An 18,376-nucleotide genomic window follows, 5' to 3' on the forward strand; every position below is an offset into this window, starting at 1 on the left:
AGCCTTGGGATTTGAACAGCAAATGTTTAAACTCCCCTTTTGGAGTGAGAAAAGGTAAATAACAACATGTTGAAAGGAACGAAAATGAACATGATGATGGAGAGAAGTCCTGTAGTCGCCGTTCTTTCCGCGCGCATGAGCTGATTGATCTTCGTTGAGTTGGGATAATCACGTAGCAATAGCTGCGCGAATTTTGACTTCAGCTCCATTTCGCAGGTGTATCTGTAAGCCGATATAGCGTACCTTCTAGTCATCGCAACCTTCTTCATACACCGTTCTTCGTTCCGCACAACTCACATGGAGCTGCGAAATCATATTCTACCATAATTGACCCCTCATTCTCCCAATCGGGATGCTTTTTGATGACTTCTTGTTTTAGCTCGAACCACTGACCCTCTGAGCCAGCATCGGATGAGTATCGCTTTGGAGGTGAAACTAGCTCCCAAATTTCACTTATTGACTGTTTCAGAGATATCCTGGTATTCCAGTCTCTGGATGAAGCGACTGAAGAGGCGAGGCCACATAAGGATTTAACTCGAGTGGCGTGGTCAATGTGTCCGACACAACGCTTGGCAGTAGTAGGAGCTCGGCAATCACAATCGCTGAAGAATACACGGACTTTCTTGTGTTTAACAGGTATGTGGCCTGAGCGGAATTGGTGTATATTGAGAGCCTCTACTCGAAACGGGACCAGGTGACGCATGATGCTATAGTCACACCGATTAATTAAGCCCGCGAAACGTTCTTTCAATTGATCAATGGATAACTTGGTACCTGCTCGTTGCCTAGTATTGATGTACGCGGCTTCCATGGACTGGTCTGAGTCAGGCCAGGTGATACATGTGTGATGGGTTTTACCGAAGCTTGAAAGAATCTTGGCCAGAGGATGCGTATGGTGGGAGTCAAAGTCGATATGTCTATCGGACCAATCCAGAAATTGCCAAACCGCGAGGGCTTGATAGCAAGTTGACGCGGCATTGGGAAAGAGAGTTCGCCCTACGTGATGGGATCTCGGCCAAGCCTCCAGATCTTTACAGATGTGGTGATCCGGAAGTGATGAAATGGTGATGTGCTTGACGAGCTTGAGCAAAGCTATCTTACGGTGGAATGTAACTTGCGAGACGATATAAATTGGCGATATAGCTTCTCCTGTATCGTCCTTGCATATGGCGGCTTCATCGTCGATTTCGATTGAAATATCAGGCCATTGCAAATGCAAAGATTCCCCCACATCAGTTTCGGTATCTTTTTGAAACGGTTGAGGTACACTTCGAGGAAGTCCCAGGAACAATTTCGCTGCGTTCTCTTTGGAGATGGTGATTCGTTCGTAGAGGATACGGCTGACCAGAAGATAATTCGAGGTGGAAGTACGAAGAAGTTTTGCTCGAGTTGGGTTGTCGGCGAAGAAAGCTATTCGAGAAATTACATCGGGAGGCACAGTGACTGACAGGATGTGCATGGATTTCTTGTTGGACTCGCAGGAAAATGAAGGAGATTGAGGACGTTTAGCTGTTTGGGTGAGCGATATGCTGAATGTCATGGTGATAATCGGTATCCCAATGACCTGTCAAATGGGAGTATTCGTCATCAGCGTCATTATGAACACATACGATGACGGAATAATCGAGACCCGTGATATGACTCACTCTGTGGACAATAGGTTGATTGTAGTACGAATCGATGCTGATTAAAAAAAGGTTGAAGTTGTTGTAGGTATAAAAGGTTGAAGTTGTTGTAGGTAAAAGTCAAGGAATCAAGTAAAGAGATTGTGATTGCGGTGGGCTTGGTTATTATCGTGGTGAATGATAAAGATAAGACGAGAATAGAAAAGAGAACAGATAGATTAACATTATGAATCGATGCATTGTGTATATATATATATATGCGAAAACAGTCCTTTGCGAGGTGAGTCAACTTGACTATTTGACCATCAATTTTACGCACAGACCCCTCTCATCAGATGCAGCCGCGTGCCATTCCTGGACATCAACCATGCACTGTTGATGATCTTAAGTCAGGATGGTAAAGTATCATGCTATGCATATATAGCTTGTCTCGTTGCAATAAAACCCGTACATTCAAATAATGATACAACAATAAATTATTCACTTGATATGACTTGTATGTAATTTGACTAGTATTTCGTATTGAATGATATTGAAAATGCTAGATATGATATGCTTATAAATCATGTAAAGTAATAGTAAAACCCCTTTTTGAAAATGTCCAATGATGCGGTATATGAAGAACAACGTTATGAAGTTCGTGAGATTCATTTATGAGATACCATGCCGTTTTTTAAATTTTATGCTGCGTATGATATTTCTTGAAAGTATTCTAATTCGTTGTTTGGTTGTGCAATTATACCAATGATAAAGCTACTGCTAAACCGACTAGTCCTGCCGCTAAGACTGATATGAATTCTTTCGATGCTTGGATTGGTATTATTGTCGAAGCTGATGAAGTAGTTGTGGTGGTATTGGCTGAGACATATGTAGCTACCCCAACATCACCACAGATTCTCAAGGCGCTTGCGTCAATTTGAGAGGCAAATATCTGGAAAAAATGGTAGACGTAAATTGTCAGCCAATAAGCCGAGACGCTAAATCCAAAGCTGTCACTTACATAAGGCATACCACCATATCCTGAGGCTGCGTATGAGACAGAGATTGCACCTCCGGAACCAACAGGATATTGTTTACAAGATAGCAAGCTAGGAAACAAGATCAGCACAAGTATCAAGAATATAAGTTTCTCTATACTCACTCTATGACTGCCGATTGGGCTGACCAGCCACTAGTAGGTACACCGAAAGTTTGTGGGACATTAGGACTTCCACGCTAATCAAGTATCCAATGTCAGTGCCGGTCAGTTGCTCCGGACGAGAGATTATAGGCTTACATTGGTCAAAACGGCAAGCAGAGGACCTTTTCTAAATGCCACATCGGTCTTGGTTGAAGCTACAATGGTAGTTTGTGAGTCCAAGAAGTTTTTGCCCCCGAATTGTGTACCATTAGAAATGACTGCATGTCTAATATCATTTAATCGTTTAATATGTTGATAAGTTGTCGTATTGGCATAATTGGAAGGCCATAAAGCAGCTCGATTATATGGATCACCTGCGCCATGTGAGAAATCTTGTTCTTGACCATAATAAACTACTGGTAAACCATCAAACATAAATTGAGCAACCATTGCATTGTAAGCTAATTGAGGATCAGAAGTTGTATTCCTCCATCTTGGTAAATCGTGATTTTCAATGAAGTTACCTAATAATCCAGGTTGAGGGAATGTGGCTAATGTTTGTTGAGCAACTTCCACGAAATTTGACATATTTCCATTAGGAGTACCGAAACCATTAACAATTCCGTAATATAATGGATAACCAAGAACAGAATCCATCCATTTTTGTGTTTGAAAAGAAGCTGCGAAATTTATATCGGATCCGTATACTTCTCCAATACAGAAAACTCCACCAGCTTTACAGAAATCAGTCCAAAATGGTCCAGGGACATGTTTGGCAGCGTCAATTCGTAAACCATCGATACCGTATGTGGATGTCAGATTACCAATCCAGCTGTTCAAAGTGGAAATTACAGTAGGATTTTCGGTGTTTACGTCCATCAAAGCGACTTTATCATCTCCTAACCAACAATATTCGACTGAAGTTTGATTATTGTAATCAATCCAACACTGAGGGTGGAATTCGGCTGGATCAGTCCATCTAGATCCGTCCAATTTTAGGGCAGTAGAGTTGACAGAGTCATAAGCATTCAAAGTTGGGATATTGTTGACTACAACATCCACCATCAAATACATCCCTCGGGCATGTAAAGCGCCTGATAAAGCTTTCAAGTCGTCCGCAGATCCAAACCGAGGATTGAGCGTTAGAGGGTCATTAACCCAATATCCGTGATAAGCGTAATTGTATGGTGTATAAACATCGATATTTTGAGAGACAGGTGATATCCAAACGGCATCAAATCCCATTCCTTGGATGTAATCTAATTTATCGATGATGGAAAGCCATGTACCACCGCACCATCTAAAAGAGCCTGTCAGCATTGGTCATCTTCTGTATGAACAAGTCAGCTTACGTTTGTTGTATAGGATCACAAGTCTCGGGAAGAGGGGAAGTACGTGCAGGAGCAGTGGCGGAAGGAGGTGCGAATCTATCCGTGAATAATCTGAATAATGATAGTAAGCACAAATTGCCAAATGCACTCTTTTCCCATGTTGATGAGCTGACTTACTGATATATCGACTTTCCCTTCCATTGATCTGCTGTGGCGGCATCCGTCACGCTGATGACCGAAAGCAGCGATATTATCGACAAAAGCGTCGTGTAGTGTAGCATTTTCTTTGATTTTTGGTTGGTGGGGAGTAGGGTGAAGATTTATAAAGGTTCTGTTGATCAGGTACAAGGGCTGTTTTTCTATTTGGGTTTCTGTTTATTTGTCGTGTATGTAAAGAGCGTGAATCATCGAGCGTGTTACTGTGGTACTATAACGAATGTAAGATGTAGAGGCAATGTTGACAAACTCAACAAGACATGTTTCGTTGTCAACGAGAACTTGGTATGGTAGTCTGGATACGATGTCAGTTGTACTAGTGAGGAGAGGGTAAAAGATCGAGACTGATGGGGCGAAATGATCTGAACTTTGGTGCTTTTGAAGGGGAAGGAGGCTAGCGCACGGTCGTTTCTGCAGAAATCAGGTGATATTCGATGGGGACCCAAGGGGGTTAGGAACCAAACAAGCTAATTGCGTTAGAGCGTGTGTCGTTGGTGTTATTTGCGGATCTGCAAAGTAACTGTGAATAATAAATATTAGGCAATATTGAAATATTGATTTGCGTCTGGGCTAGACTGGTCGTTCCAACTAATTTATGATCGCGTGATGTTATTGAGATTCGTGAAATCTTTTAAAATGAGCGTGTATTTATCAATTATATCGATGTATGTGATCAGTGGATAAACACGAATAAAGAGGCGTAAGGTGAATGGCTGTACGAGTATAGACGAAGATCAATATCAAGAGGTTTTTTTTGGGGGAGAAATAAGATGATGAAAGAAGGTAGAAAGACATCTACTGGAATGAAATTACAAGTCCAAGTCCCATGATCACTTCTTAGGAAAGGCTTGTTCGTAAGTCAGTGTACGTACAAGTACTACTGTAGCATGCGGATGAGATTTTGACAAATGTAATTCAGATCTTACAACCACAACAATAAAAGTGGGGTAATTCCGTGTTTATTGGAAGCCTATTTTTGCCGTATACATCACTTTGTGGTGAGACACCTACATTATATTCTAGCATAGAAAGAGCATATGATCTGAGGATAAGCAAATTCATGTTGAGTGAACGTTATTACTTGTTTACTCTTTGGATGGAACATTGCGATTCCTATGGCTTGATGATATTAATCATCAATAATGTTAAAGGATTAGGAAAGTTAATCGCGTATAATTCCGGGCAATTCATTCGAAAGAAATAAACATAAATCCCAATGGATAGGATCAGACAAGACAGACCTCAGGGTCAATATACCTTTGAAATGCGGGGTGATCAGAGGAAAAAAAAGGGGAAAACATCTTGCGTTCCTTACGTGTTGATCAATTGATTCCCTTTTGATGTAAACAAAACTACTAAACTACAACAACAACAAGCGAATGATCAAAATTAATCGGTCCGGAACCTTCCTTTTGATCAATGAATGAAAGATCTCAGCCTTGGAGAAGAGTCATGTGTGGTCGAGTCAATTTAGTGCGGAATCAGTTTATCACTTATTTTTACTGAGTCTGGATTTGGTGAACATCATCCCATCCATAGTACATCTTGGCGGTGACAGACTCGATACTACTGCGTTCAGCTAAATATCGAATCGAGACTAGCACACCACCTACGTCACGGTAAGATTGCAACTGGACTAGTTGGCAAATTGCCATCTGGAATATTACGGTTTTTTCTACGTAGGCTGTTTGTATCTCATGGTGTTGCATGATGCATAAGATCTACAATCGAGATGTCTATTGACGCTTCGATTTTGATATCCAATCATTCTAAACGTTGCGAAACAAGTTCGATGATCTCCCTCGTCGTTTTTCCAATATTCGCTAGATCTTTCGACACAGCCTGCCATACTGGACCGTGATGTGGAGAAGCCGCTATACATCTCTCGATGACTAATTCTTGTCTTTCCTACATTCAGTTATCGAGACGTATTAGCTTTGACCGAGTCTGGTAAGACGCAAAATACACTTACAGGTTCACCATGTTGTTTCTCAAATTTTAACCACCATCCCCAAGCATCTCCCCAATCCTGATCTGCCGTTATAGCATTCTGCATCCATTGTCTTGTCTTTTCAATCTTTCTTTCTCCCCAGAATAATCTAGCTACAGCCAAAATGACAGCAGGATGTTCACCTGCTTTTTTAAGAGCATCAACCGATCGTCCTTTACGTTGTTGAGGTTGTTCCATGAATATAGCCATTGACCATAATATGGGCGAAGTCGGACATTCTTGCATTGCTGAGACACAACACATATCAGCGGCTTTTCCGACGGATTCAATCATAGACCAACAGAATAAGACCAGACTAACCTCGCGCCAATACAGCTTTAGCTTGCTGTTGAGTACCTGTCCTCTCTTCAATTTTCACACTTTCCGCCCACAGTTCGTCATTCTTCGGCAACTTCATACGAGCACTTTCAAGCAATGATCTAGCTTTGATGGTTATGCCCGCCTTCTCTTCTAGACGAGCTGCTAATATCCATAGAGGTATAGACTTCGGACAAGCCTTACATCCTTGTGCGTAAGCCGCTCGAGCGTTGGCGGTCGCACCACGAGATTCGTGTATCTGCCCACGAATCATATGTAATTTGTCAAACGTCGGGTATTTCTTTATAGCTGCTTCAAGAGTTTCTAAAGCTGCATCCAATTGACCGAGTTGACGCTGAAGTACAGCTGACTTCATCCATATCTGTGACGAAAATCGTATCAGCGTAATCCTGCAAGCGCGCGGGGGATATTAGGAGTAGGACATACACGATCGGTATCAGCTTGTACTCTAGCTTTTTCAAGAATTTGAGTAGCAGCTTCCATTTCGCCTGTCTCGGCAGCAAGTTTGGCGGCAGCCAAGAAGATTGATTCTGAGTCTTCGTTCTGCTTGAAAGCTTCCGACAAAATTGCTTGAGCTCCAGGCACATCTCCTCCAACCCATTTTTCTTTGGCGGCCATAAGCCAGAGGACTTCGGCATTGGGACAATGAACAACACCTTTGGCGAGAATATCTTGGACAGCTTGTCTACGACAGTCAGTACGAACAGATCAGCGCAAGGCTCGGCCAATATCCACAATGACGAGACTTACGGTGTACCGTGAGCTTTCTCGAATTCAGCAGCTTTTCTCCAAACAGAAGGTGAAGTAGGGAAAGTTTCGAGCACAACAACATAACATGCTCGTGCAACTTCGTAGAATCCGCCCTTCGCAGCTCGTTCGGCATCTTCCACCCAGACATTCTTTCGATCTTCTTCCTCTACATCTTGATGTATAGTGGCTTTGACAATGGCTTGAGCCGTCAGAGGTGATCCATCTTGCTCACATTGTTCGGCTTCTTGTAACCATTGTTCCCTTGCAAGGATCACTTGGTTCTTCTCTAAAGATTTGACAGCACCGACCATAAGCTTATCGACTTGTGAAGCTAGTTTGCGTGTTCTCTCGGCCTCTTCTTCAACTTTGACGTCGCCAATCGCGGCGGGTGATTGTTCGGCAAGTCGACCAGCCGCGATCCAAATTTCGTGGGAAGTTGGAATACGCTTTCGGGCTGAATTGAGTACTTGCTTGGCGTTTTCAGGAGTTTCCAACCTAGCCAGAGTGAGCCATAGTTCCACGGAAGTAGGGATGACCTCAACTGCTCGCGTAAGCAGTACACGAGCATCTTCTGGATCGTCCTCGAGATTGACGGTCTCTTTCCACAATCGCACGGAATTGGGTATGAACTCAAGCGCTGTGAATATCAAGACATACATCAGCTCAGTGTCAGGAATCGCTTGGTTGACAGATAGCTGACCTTTTCGCAGGACTCTTTTCTTGGCCATCACGTCCGATTCCAATGAGGAAGCTTTTAGCCATACTTTCACTGACTGCGGTACATGCTGTACCGCTCGTCCGAGGATGACTTTAGCATTTTCGGGAGTCTAAAATCCGTATACGTCAATGCCGGACCAGAACAATTCTTACGGAATTGGGAGAACTTACATTAAGCTCCGCAGCATTTAGCCATACATCTTCACTCTTCGGACATTTCTCACAACCTTCAGCAATAATCTTTCTGGCAGCCACCATTTTCTTAGCGTGCACCTCCAGCGAAGCTGCAGCGATCCAACCTGGAGCGTGCTTAGGATTGGTTTGAATCAGATTTTGCAGGAGTTGTCGAGCTTGTTTGATATCACTGGGAAAGGAATATCAGCTTCGTTTCACCAGACGAAACGGTGGATGGCTATCTGCCTGCTGACTTACCCAATCTGAGCATCTGTCTGAACGATCTGACTATTCAAAGCAGTCATATATCCTCTGGGATCCACACTTGTCGAAGACCCATTGGCGGCATCCTTTGAAGCTCTATCCAGTTGTAATGATAAAACTTTGTCTCTGGCATTACCAATAGCGATGAAATCTGTCATTGTACCGTCCGCTGCAGGAGTATCGAACCCGCCGTTCTGTTATTTCAATACACTGTCGTCAGCTTACCAGCCTGCTCATGGATTGATAACCAACGAAAAAGGAAAAGGCTTACCTCTTGTTGAGCTTTATCAAGCTCGCCTAACAGTATATTCCTGTTGGCGATATCCGCTACGACCGTATCTGATACAGCATAACTTCGACCGTTTTGATTTTCTTCCAATCTCATATTATGTTTTCGCCTTTTCCCTGTCAAATTACCAGCTTCAGGTATACTATCCCAATCCGTATCATTCAAGGAACTCAGATTCCGCTTCAAATCCGCAAATTGCGTTTGCAATTTTGGATTCAACGCTCTATCTTTCGCTGCTTGTTCTGCTTCTGCTGCATCTCTGAGATCAATTTGAAATGAATGATCAGCTTAACAATTTGCTTAATTATGCGATGGTTGAAGAGACCAAGGGCTTACCTTCTAGCTTTACGCCTTGCATCCATACGATCATCTACACTCTCCCATATACGATCTGCCTCTTCATCATCCGCTTCGTACACTGTTCCAGCAAACAGATTCCTTTCGTCATCTGGATCTTGTAAGGCTTCAGGATCAGGCACTTCTTCGCCTCTCTTAGCTTGAGCTTCACTAAATGATACGGAAAGAATGAGCAATCAGCTTTGCTCTGAAAGACGGTCAACAAAAGATAGCAGTAGCACCTTAAGTATGAGAGAAGGAAGGTCTGGCGAAACCGATATGTCGGTTAGGGGAAGGACATAGTGACCAGTGATGTGGAGATTCGTAAAGCAGCCGCAAGGATAATGTTGTACAGGCGAAGCATAAAACGGCTTTTACTCACGCTATTGTCTCGGCAGAAGGTCCTTCTCTAGCAGGACCTATATCTGATCTTGTTGTGAAACCAGAAGCACCTCGTCCTAAACCAGCTACATAGGAAGTAGGAGCTGCCATTTGCAAGAAATTATATCGTACCTCTTTGGGTATATGTCTGACAGTACCGAGATGTGACATCTTGTCGATATTTTTCCTTGTCTAATTAAACCCGAGGCAAAAGGTATTTATCAAGTCGATAGGTTGTCGAGTTGAGGCTGAGCTTCAATTGTCCGCTCTTTTTGAGGTAAATGATACGGTGATTCGTAGTAGGCTAAGATCTAGGAGATGTACAAGCCAGATCCTCTGACAACGGAGCTGGATCTGTCAGGGATGTTTTCATGGATGAAGAAGAACTAAGTAAAATGTAAATTGAATTCATGGGTTGAAACTTGCTCAAGTGAAGACGAATTCGACGAAAGTCGGTGGCAAGGACCTTCTTATGGAAGTACTTACGTAATAAACAACCTCCACTTGAAAAGTCAGTCGAGGCCTCGAGATGAGATTGCTGATCAAGACAACTCTAATAGTATGTTCCGACCTTTTCAACTTATTTTCGCTACATACTAAGAGCGGAATTGAAAAAACGACATAATTAGTATCGGATCTTGCTACATACCTGATAAAAAGTACAAGTTTCTCAACAAAATGTCAGCTCCTATCGAAACCCCTGTGTCTCGTCGACTGGCTTCGGTGAAAAATATCATAATTGTATTGTCAGGTAAAGGTAAGCTATCTAATTCATATTCTATTATTTTCACCTATTCTTATTGTTTTACTAGCCGCTTACTAAATCCTTTACGATTGACAGGTGGAGTTGGAAAATCATCCTCTTCAGTGCAATTAGCACTTTCTCTTCTTTCTCAATCACCTTCAAATAGAGTAGGACTATTAGATTTAGATATAACAGGACCATCATTACCTAGGATGGTAGGATTAGATTTACCAGAAGCAACTGTACATCAATCCTCAGCAGGCTGGGTTCCAGTTTACGTTGATTCTGAAAAAAGATTAGGTGTAATGAGTATAGGATTTTTATTAAAAGATCGTGGAGATTCTGTAGTTTGGAGAGGACCTAAAAAAGATGGTATGATAAGGCAATTTTTAAGTGAAGTAAGATGGGGTGAATTAGATTATTTAGTTATTGATACTCCTCCTGGTGAGTTTTAGATTATGATATTTTGCCGTACTTGTTTGGAAATATAAAACATTTATATCATTAATTTTAAATAACCTATTTCGACTTTTAAGCTAACTTTTTTTTCATTTCATTCACTTTTTTAAAAGGAACATCCGATGAACATATATCTTTACTTACTCACTTACATCCTTTATTTATACCAAATAATTTAAAACCAACAACTCCAACTTCAATTTTAATTACAACACCTCAAATAACAAGTATAAATGATACAATTAAATCATTATCTTTTACAAAAAAATTAAATTTACCTGTAATGGGTTTAGTTGAAAATATGTCAGGATACGTTTGTCCATGTTGTAATGAAATTTCAAATATTTATGGTGATCAAAATAAAGTTTTTGAATTATCTAAAAAAGAAAATTTAAATTATTTAGGTAAAGTACCTATTGATACTAATTTAGTTAAATTATTAGATAGTGTAAGTAAAGGTGAAATACCTATAACTTCTCAAATAAATTCATCAAATCAACAAAATCAAAATGAAGTTGGTGATGGGATTGTAAATATAAATGGCTTGGAAGGAGAACAATCACAATTTCCATTGTTAGATAAATATAATGATACGACAAGTTCAAAAGTATGGAAAGAAATCACAGATAATCTAATTGAAAAGATTGAAGAGAGGAAAAATCAAATTAAACAAAATTTAGAAAGTCAACAATAAAAATGGGTATTTTTTCAAAACATAGAAGGTATTTTATTCACTTTTGTATTACGTCAATTGTTGTATTATATGGATTTCGTAGATGTGGATCATCTTCCGTATATATATCATAAAAAGTATTTCCAATATAACAATTTCTGATTGTGCATTATAGACAACGTACAAATACCTTAATTATTTTCCCACCAGTTACCTCCCTTCAACTCGGGAAAAATCTGATCTACAAATTCATCATTTCCTCCTCTTTCGTCTCCTGGCTTTCCCCATTTGAGGTCTCATCCTTTACATCCTTCTGAATATCCTCAATAACCACCTCATTGGGTTCAGTGATTTCTACCTTAGCCTTCTTACTCTCGCTTGTATCTTGTAAAATTTCTTCAACTTTCCTCTTATTCTCTTTGATAGGCTCAGAAATATTAACTTGAATAGATTTTGCTCTTGGTGCAGGACCCCAATTTGGTAATGGATTGATCTGATAAAAAGTTTCTTTACCTGTTCTCTCCAATAAAGCATCAGAATGAGGAGTAAAATCGATTGTATGTCTAATCTCATAATTCAGTTAGCTTCTACAATAATTCCGAGTAAAGCTCCTAGGGGTATTAAATCTTGTGGAGAAGTAATGATTATTTAGACTCACGTCATTGGTTTAGCTATGAGAACTCTTGCCGGACTACCTTCAGCAATCTTATCAATCCTTATTGGATTAGTTTTAGCTTCTTCTCGATGTATATCATATAAGAATGATCTAGGTGCATTGGTCTTTATTGCTCCTGCTTGAGCATGGGATCGAGACACCTTATATCCTGCATTCAAAAGTGCAGATCTGTGATTCGAAAAGCATCAGTCAATGTGAAAAATGACGAAATTCTAAATGCAAGATAATACTTCAAATGGAGGACTCACAAGATCTTATTGAGAGGCAAAGAAGGCATATGAACACTCTTAGCTATTCTATTGGCCGTAAAGAAGAAAGGTTCGGGTAGTTCCTACATACGCATTATATTTAATTAGCCTGAGAATATCACAATGAAAGCATTAAAGAACTTACTTGAGCGGCAAGTGATAACATTCCTAACATCCTAGGGAAAGTTTTGTACTCCTTCTCCTGAGCTGATATTTCATTCATTACTCGTTTGGCAAATGTAGAATCTTGAATTGGTCCAAGCCATAAAGGTCCGCCAAGCTAGAAACATCACATCAACGTCAACGACTGCATCACAAGACTGCATTCATCTTCTTTCATTTCCGTCAAGCCGACTCACATGCATCGTACCTCCGCATTCTTCACAATTACTTCCATTCTTTGCAGTTGGTCCCGCATGAGTTTTGAAAGTTTCCCTGACCACTCCTTTCGAAGTTTCTCTCTCTACAATCCTTCCAAATGGTTGAATTACTGACGATTCACAGAAATTGCATGTGAAGACGACTCCACTTTTGCTGCAAGGTGATCTCATTAATCAATTTCACATCATCTCGCCCGTAAAATCTATCGGCTCACCTTGCAACCCTCTTGACCTGCTCTGGGCCAGTATTCACCCTGATAAACAGTCTGACATAAAAGTCAATTGAAAACGATAATAACGGGGTAATGTATCTTCCATATCTTGCTGCACAATTTGCTAATGAATGCAAGACTAATCGTAATGCAGCTTCATGAGTGTATTCAGCATGAACATTTGTTCCTCCGTAATTCGAATAACTAATTTGTTCCGACATTGTATTAGTCAGAACGCATTATTTAGATGAGCAACGGAAAGCTTACCATTTCTCAGGATATTGTTGTCCTGCAAGAACCGCTAAGTCCGTACATGTTATAGCCAGTAATCCTGTCGAATGATATCAGCTCAACAAACTTATAGAATGAGTCTGCATTGAGCTCACCTCCGTCCGAAATACTGCCTATAGCTGCATCTATGAAAGGTGCTGCTGTTCCGTATGGATCCAAATCTACTACATCCACTCGAGAAGATGGTCCGACAGGCGATCTGTGTGAATACATAAAGGCACTGCGCAGAGGATTTGGGAATGAGCCTAACGAACTCTAGGTTTCCGATCATGACCATGAGTCATGGTTATATACGATACTCACCAGGCATCTCCTTCGTTGATCTTCACTCTACCTCTACATCCAGGTCTTCTTCCGACTCTATCTTTGATCTCCAATCCGTCTTCTCCTATCAGTGGTTTCGGTTCTTCTACCTTCTTTTCTGCTTCTTGTACTGTCTCTTCTCCACCTTCTGCTTTCACTTCATCTCCAGTGACCAGAGGATTTGTTACCCCTGGTTGTCTAGGTGTTAAAGAGTCTTCTCCTACTCCGTTGAATTCAACATTCCTTCTCATAGCTTCACAAGCGGACGGCGAAAGATCGTTTGCCAGTACGAATCTTACATATACATATTCGTCAACCAAGGTATTTTTGATGAAATCACAGAATTGGCTCACTTGACATTAGGTATTTCTTTTGCATATCTGATTGATCGCAAACCCGTAGCAGCGAGGGCTTCTAATATATTTATAGAAGGTGGTCGGAATTTGCGCTACAACAATTGTATCAGCTTACCAGCAGATCTCACCGTAGTCTTAGCTCACCTCTGTCGAAGGTCCAGCAATAGGTTGTTCGTCCGCCGTGGGTTCAGCTGGTGCTTCAACAGAGGTATCTGCTGTTTGCCAAAATCAGCTATCATTTGCCCTGATCATTGGGCAACTAGGAGCTGACCTTTGTCTTCTTCTTTGGTCAATTCTTTCCCCTTTCCCTTTTTCTTCTTGGGTACACCACCATTTTTAGCCAATTTGTTTCTAAATTTCGTCTCTAACTCTTCCTTTCTTAGCTCATTCCATGCTCTAATTACAGCTACACTCATATCTCGATTATAATGTTGCACAGGATTTAAGAAAGCTCCTTCTTTAGGTAAGAAGATGGTCGTTGTTGATTCGGTATGAGTTGTATGTCCTTTAGGAGTTCCATCTTTAAGAGGAATCGTATATGGGATTTCTGATGAGGTTGAAGTGGAAGTTGACATCTTGCGCGAATTTAATCTAATGGAGGTTTTGATAAATAATTTAGGTAGACAGTGGAAAGAAATCCTAGCGGGGATAAGCATAAAGCTTTGATAAGCACGGATTATGTCTATATTTCTTAGTTGTAAATCATTGATATTTTGTCAGAAAAGTCAAATGTCTTGAAATTCGAAAATCAATCTCGAAAATAATTATTGCTTTTTGTGTCTTGCGCAAGTGGAGGGATAATTCGAAATGAGTGATAATAACGGGTAAAGGAGAACATTACTCCACGTCATGATTTTATTTCATTATACATTGTAATGCGCGTCTGAGCTTAGGATAATAATATTATAATTGTCAAGTCGCGTCTCATTCTTGCTCTTTCCTCTTCATCATCTCAACTAAATAATCTTTTGTCTTTTCAAGATCTTCAGCGACCGAATATTTTCTGCACTCATATTGCCATCCTCACAAGTATCGTTGACACCTAGCACATATACGACAACCACCCATTGCATCCAAGATTTTCTTTGTAAAGCCTAGCAACTCGATAGATCCAGGAATTTCCTATCAAAATGGTAAGTACAATCTTCGCCTTGTGCATCCTTTGTATCAAGCTGATGATGCAATCTGTCTCGCTTCTTTGCCCTATAGTCTATCGTGAGCTCATCTCCTCATAGTTCCATCCTCTCTTGCTTTGGCTCGCTGACGATATCAAATCCAGGTAAACATCCGTAATATAGAACTGGTGAATAATCCAGCGAAATTCGATGATCCATATCATTTCCGAATCAAATTCGAAGCAATAGCACCGTTAGCAGAAGGTAGGTCCGCTGCCATTCGACTATTGATGAACCTGGGCGGTAGCTGACTTTACCGTTTCACTGTTGCAGACCTCGATTGGCGATTGATATATGTTGGATCAGCGAAATCGGAAGAATTCGACCAAGAGTTGGATAATTGTTCCGGTAAGTCCATGCGATAAGTTTTCTGATGGAAGACAACTACAGAGGCTAACGAAGCGATGGAATCCATCTCTTATGATCCTTCGCTTGACCAATGGCACGAAACCTATATCTTACCCATACTCGTCATACTTCAATACCTAATCAAACTCATGATCCGAATTCACCAATATCTCATGATCGACATCTCACAGTCGGACCTATACCGGCAGGAATAAATGCATTCGATTTCCAAGCTCCGGCCCCAGCTCATAATCTCTTACCGTCGATCGAGTCTGAAGAGATACTAGGCGTAACCGTTATAATTATCACTGCATCGTATAGGGAAAAGGAATTCGTCCGAGTTGGATATTACGTGAATACATATTATGAGGAAGAAGAATGGAAAGAGAACCCTCCACCCAGTGTTCAATGGGATAAGCTGTATAGAAATGTGTTGATTGAAAAGCCAAAAGTGACCAGGTAGGTTTACACTGTCTTCTAGTCCTAGCCTCACGCAACCCTCTGGCTTTTCGCGGTTTGGAGAAATAAATTGAATCCATATTCTTGTTTTTCTGATAGGTTCCAAAATCCATGGGATTCAGCACCACAAGCATCAGCCTTTGATTCTCCATCATTTGGTAGTAATACGAATGGGAACGGTGCAGAATTACCTCCGTCGGGTGGAAATCCGGAAATGTTCTCTGCACCACTACCACCACCTGTGCAGAAAGTAGCTGGTGTAACAGGTGGTGGAGGGGGAGAAGATGTAGAGATGTCATAGTTTTGAAAGGCGTGACTTAACTGGGGAGATAGGAGATATGGTGATCATCACCAGTATGTGATCGAGGGGATTAAAACTACACTCCGTTCATGTAGACCTGTACTATGTAAATCAAAAGCATTCATATTAGCATCATCACTGGTATCTAGCGTTCCACAAGTGTTCCGCTATCAGACGAATTCTTCAGAGAATTCATTGTTTTCGATTGGTCAATGACTCACACGAGTTGAGATGTGTAACAACGACGCTACTTGGAAGCTGATTTCGACTTAAAAAATGGAATACATAAATGGTTGATCGAGAACATCAGCGAGTGATAAGCAGAATGACTAATTTCATCGACTGAGTATAAGTCATTCAAATCCACGCAGTATTGATCTTATAGTACATGATTTGAGAGCATGATTTTGGCGGATATGAAAAACCATGTTCCCGGCTCCTGTCGTATCTTCTTACATTATTATATAAATTTCCAACTTCTTCGGGAAGACACTGTACGACTCATGAATCACTTAACTATAATTAATGGTTTCTTCTTTTTTTCCATCCACTGTACTCGCCAATACGTACAATGTAGAATCTGAGTGTTCAACTGAGAAAATGCCGTAGTATTTCACATGGCTACGAGCACTAAAAGTAAGTATATATTCGTTCACTTGAATATTCTTGAAATGGGTTTTGAACAAGGTTATTCGTTGGCATCACTTTCTCGGACGACATTATTGCTTTTAGTGAATCTGGTATCATTCAAGAATCAGGACCTTTCAGCCACATGGACGTTCGAAGTGGATCTCGTCGATCTTATCAGTATGATCGCAATTATGAACAGGTATACTCAGGCGAAGTTGCTGACCGGTGAACGCATCGTCCAAGGGCTATGTGGGGACATCCGGTCAAAGAGCGAACAACACGTTGTTGGGGCCCTGGTGAATTCTCAATTATGCCACCGTGAGTTTGATGAATACCAAGTCCTGCTACGTCTGGCTAAATCCTCTTGACTTTAATGTTCAATGAGTGGAGTTGGCAGTCGAAGATAACGTCACATCGTAGAGTTATTTAGCACTTGCGTGCTATAATCAAAAGTACAAGGCGGAGGGCAAAGGACTGAATCAAAGCAAGAAAGGAAATTGTGACACATGACAGATGAAATGGAAAATGGCGTGTCGAAATAGACTGATTCATATAGGTAATGTTGGGAGGGGTTTTGACATTACATGCGGATGTTCAGATAGGTCATAGCGAATAGTCTTGGTAGAGAAAGGCTGGCCACATATTGCTGATAAGATTCGGCCCGTGAGCTTTGTCGGGCCTAATACGGGGATACTTCGGTAAGGAGTCCTAGCTATTCCGACTTGGGACATACCGAATTGAGCTTCGGCATCATTTTGAAGCGAGAAGAAACAGGTGGAAATCTATCAATTGTCCCTTCTATTACCGCTGTATGATGTCACAGTTGAAGGCCGCTACATCTCGCCGCCTTATTAGTTTGATTCCAACATGTCGGTAGATCTGCATGACATTCACCCCCGATGGTGATCGAAACAGACTACTTGGCAAGTTGTAGCTTACTAGTACAATTCTGATTAATACCTTGGGGATATTGAAATTGAGTGAAAAGTTCCCCGGATAGCCTATTATTTTCCAAGCGAGGTAGAAGTATGTATGAATATACATTCGCCGATATGAGAGATCCACTTTTGAATATGATAAGAGAAAGTCGTTTAGCATTTTTCAGATTTAAACTACCGCTTTCTGCCGTAATAACAATTAATGTCCGCTCAGCGGAAGAAACTTGCCCCGCCTTGTGTATATCTTATGGAACGATCTAAATGCGAAGCGGCCCGTTCAAAAATTAACCGCAGAGGTACATACCGGAACGATCTTTTTTCCTTAAAAGGGTGATTATTATCGTTATACTAGGTGGGGTTTGTTACTAGCCTGAAGAGTAAAAGATCGCCGAGAGTCATTTATTTCCCTTTGTTTTGTTCGATCGGACCTTTTAGAAGATTGTGCCCGGGCGGTTACCGGTACGAATTCCTTAATAGCCAAGGAAGAGCGGTAAAGACGGATAAAAGCACATCATTCAAACGTGATTGATTCATTCATCTAGTTTCGCTGGATTTTACTTTCCTACCGGTGAAATAGTGCCGGTACTTCCGTTTAGAGGATTTGATGGATCTCTGTATATGATTCATGAAAACTTTATTTGATGTATCCA

The 18,376-nt window shown here is 41.0% G+C and overlaps 6 protein-coding genes across 6 annotated transcripts; 2 read left to right on the forward strand and 4 right to left on the reverse strand.

The window, feature by feature from the left end:
• Nucleotides 1–265: 265 nt before the first annotated feature.
• On the reverse strand, nucleotides 266–1,540 carry I206_104292 (uncharacterized protein; the record flags this gene model as incomplete). Its single annotated transcript, XM_019155870.2, has 1 exon — nucleotides 266–1,540. The coding sequence occupies one exon, from the start codon at nucleotides 1,538–1,540 to the stop codon at nucleotides 266–268; it is 1,275 nt and encodes a 424-aa protein (XP_019010828.2).
• An 821-nt stretch (nucleotides 1,541–2,361) lies between these two features.
• On the reverse strand, nucleotides 2,362–4,357 carry I206_104293 (uncharacterized protein; the record flags this gene model as incomplete). The annotated part of the gene is made up of 6 exons (XM_019155869.1): nucleotides 2,362–2,556; nucleotides 2,626–2,713; nucleotides 2,767–2,840; nucleotides 2,902–4,045; nucleotides 4,098–4,187; nucleotides 4,254–4,357. 6 exons carry the CDS (start codon nucleotides 4,355–4,357, stop codon nucleotides 2,362–2,364), a joined length of 1,695 nt encoding a protein of 564 aa, XP_019010827.1.
• A 1,699-nt stretch (nucleotides 4,358–6,056) lies between these two features.
• I206_104294 (uncharacterized protein) lies at nucleotides 6,057–9,703 on the reverse strand (the record flags this gene model as incomplete). The annotated part of the gene is made up of 11 exons (XM_019155868.1): nucleotides 6,057–6,200; nucleotides 6,265–6,530; nucleotides 6,604–6,982; nucleotides 7,048–7,306; nucleotides 7,372–8,008; nucleotides 8,072–8,198; nucleotides 8,260–8,452; nucleotides 8,521–8,720; nucleotides 8,798–9,074; nucleotides 9,152–9,322; nucleotides 9,534–9,703. 11 exons carry the CDS (start codon nucleotides 9,701–9,703, stop codon nucleotides 6,057–6,059), a joined length of 2,823 nt encoding a protein of 940 aa, XP_019010826.1.
• Nucleotides 9,704–10,210: 507 nt separating this feature from the next.
• On the forward strand, nucleotides 10,211–11,430 carry I206_104295 (cytosolic Fe-S cluster assembly factor CFD1; the record flags this gene model as incomplete). Its single annotated transcript, XM_019155867.1, has 3 exons — nucleotides 10,211–10,289; nucleotides 10,374–10,721; nucleotides 10,850–11,430. The coding sequence occupies 3 exons, from the start codon at nucleotides 10,211–10,213 to the stop codon at nucleotides 11,428–11,430; spliced, it is 1,008 nt and encodes a 335-aa protein (XP_019010825.1).
• A 220-nt stretch (nucleotides 11,431–11,650) lies between these two features.
• Nucleotides 11,651–14,450, reverse strand: I206_104296 (N2,N2-dimethylguanosine tRNA methyltransferase; the record flags this gene model as incomplete). Its single annotated transcript, XM_019155866.1, has 12 exons — nucleotides 11,651–11,972; nucleotides 12,068–12,253; nucleotides 12,334–12,416; nucleotides 12,479–12,613; nucleotides 12,693–12,867; nucleotides 12,929–13,129; nucleotides 13,193–13,256; nucleotides 13,312–13,436; nucleotides 13,520–13,813; nucleotides 13,873–13,967; nucleotides 14,020–14,087; nucleotides 14,147–14,450. 12 exons carry the CDS (start codon nucleotides 14,448–14,450, stop codon nucleotides 11,651–11,653), a joined length of 2,052 nt encoding a protein of 683 aa, XP_019010824.1.
• A 555-nt stretch (nucleotides 14,451–15,005) lies between these two features.
• On the forward strand, nucleotides 15,006–16,158 carry I206_104297 (histone chaperone ASF1; the record flags this gene model as incomplete). The annotated part of the gene is made up of 5 exons (XM_019155865.1): nucleotides 15,006–15,008; nucleotides 15,155–15,254; nucleotides 15,324–15,398; nucleotides 15,590–15,857; nucleotides 15,957–16,158. 5 exons carry the CDS (start codon nucleotides 15,006–15,008, stop codon nucleotides 16,156–16,158), a joined length of 648 nt encoding a protein of 215 aa, XP_019010823.1.
• Between the last annotated feature and the right edge of the window lie 2,218 nt (nucleotides 16,159–18,376).

Source organism: Kwoniella pini, chromosome 5 (assembly GCF_000512605.2).
Source record: "Kwoniella pini CBS 10737 chromosome 5, complete sequence".
Taxonomy (NCBI): Eukaryota; Fungi; Basidiomycota; class Tremellomycetes; order Tremellales; family Cryptococcaceae; genus Kwoniella; species Kwoniella pini.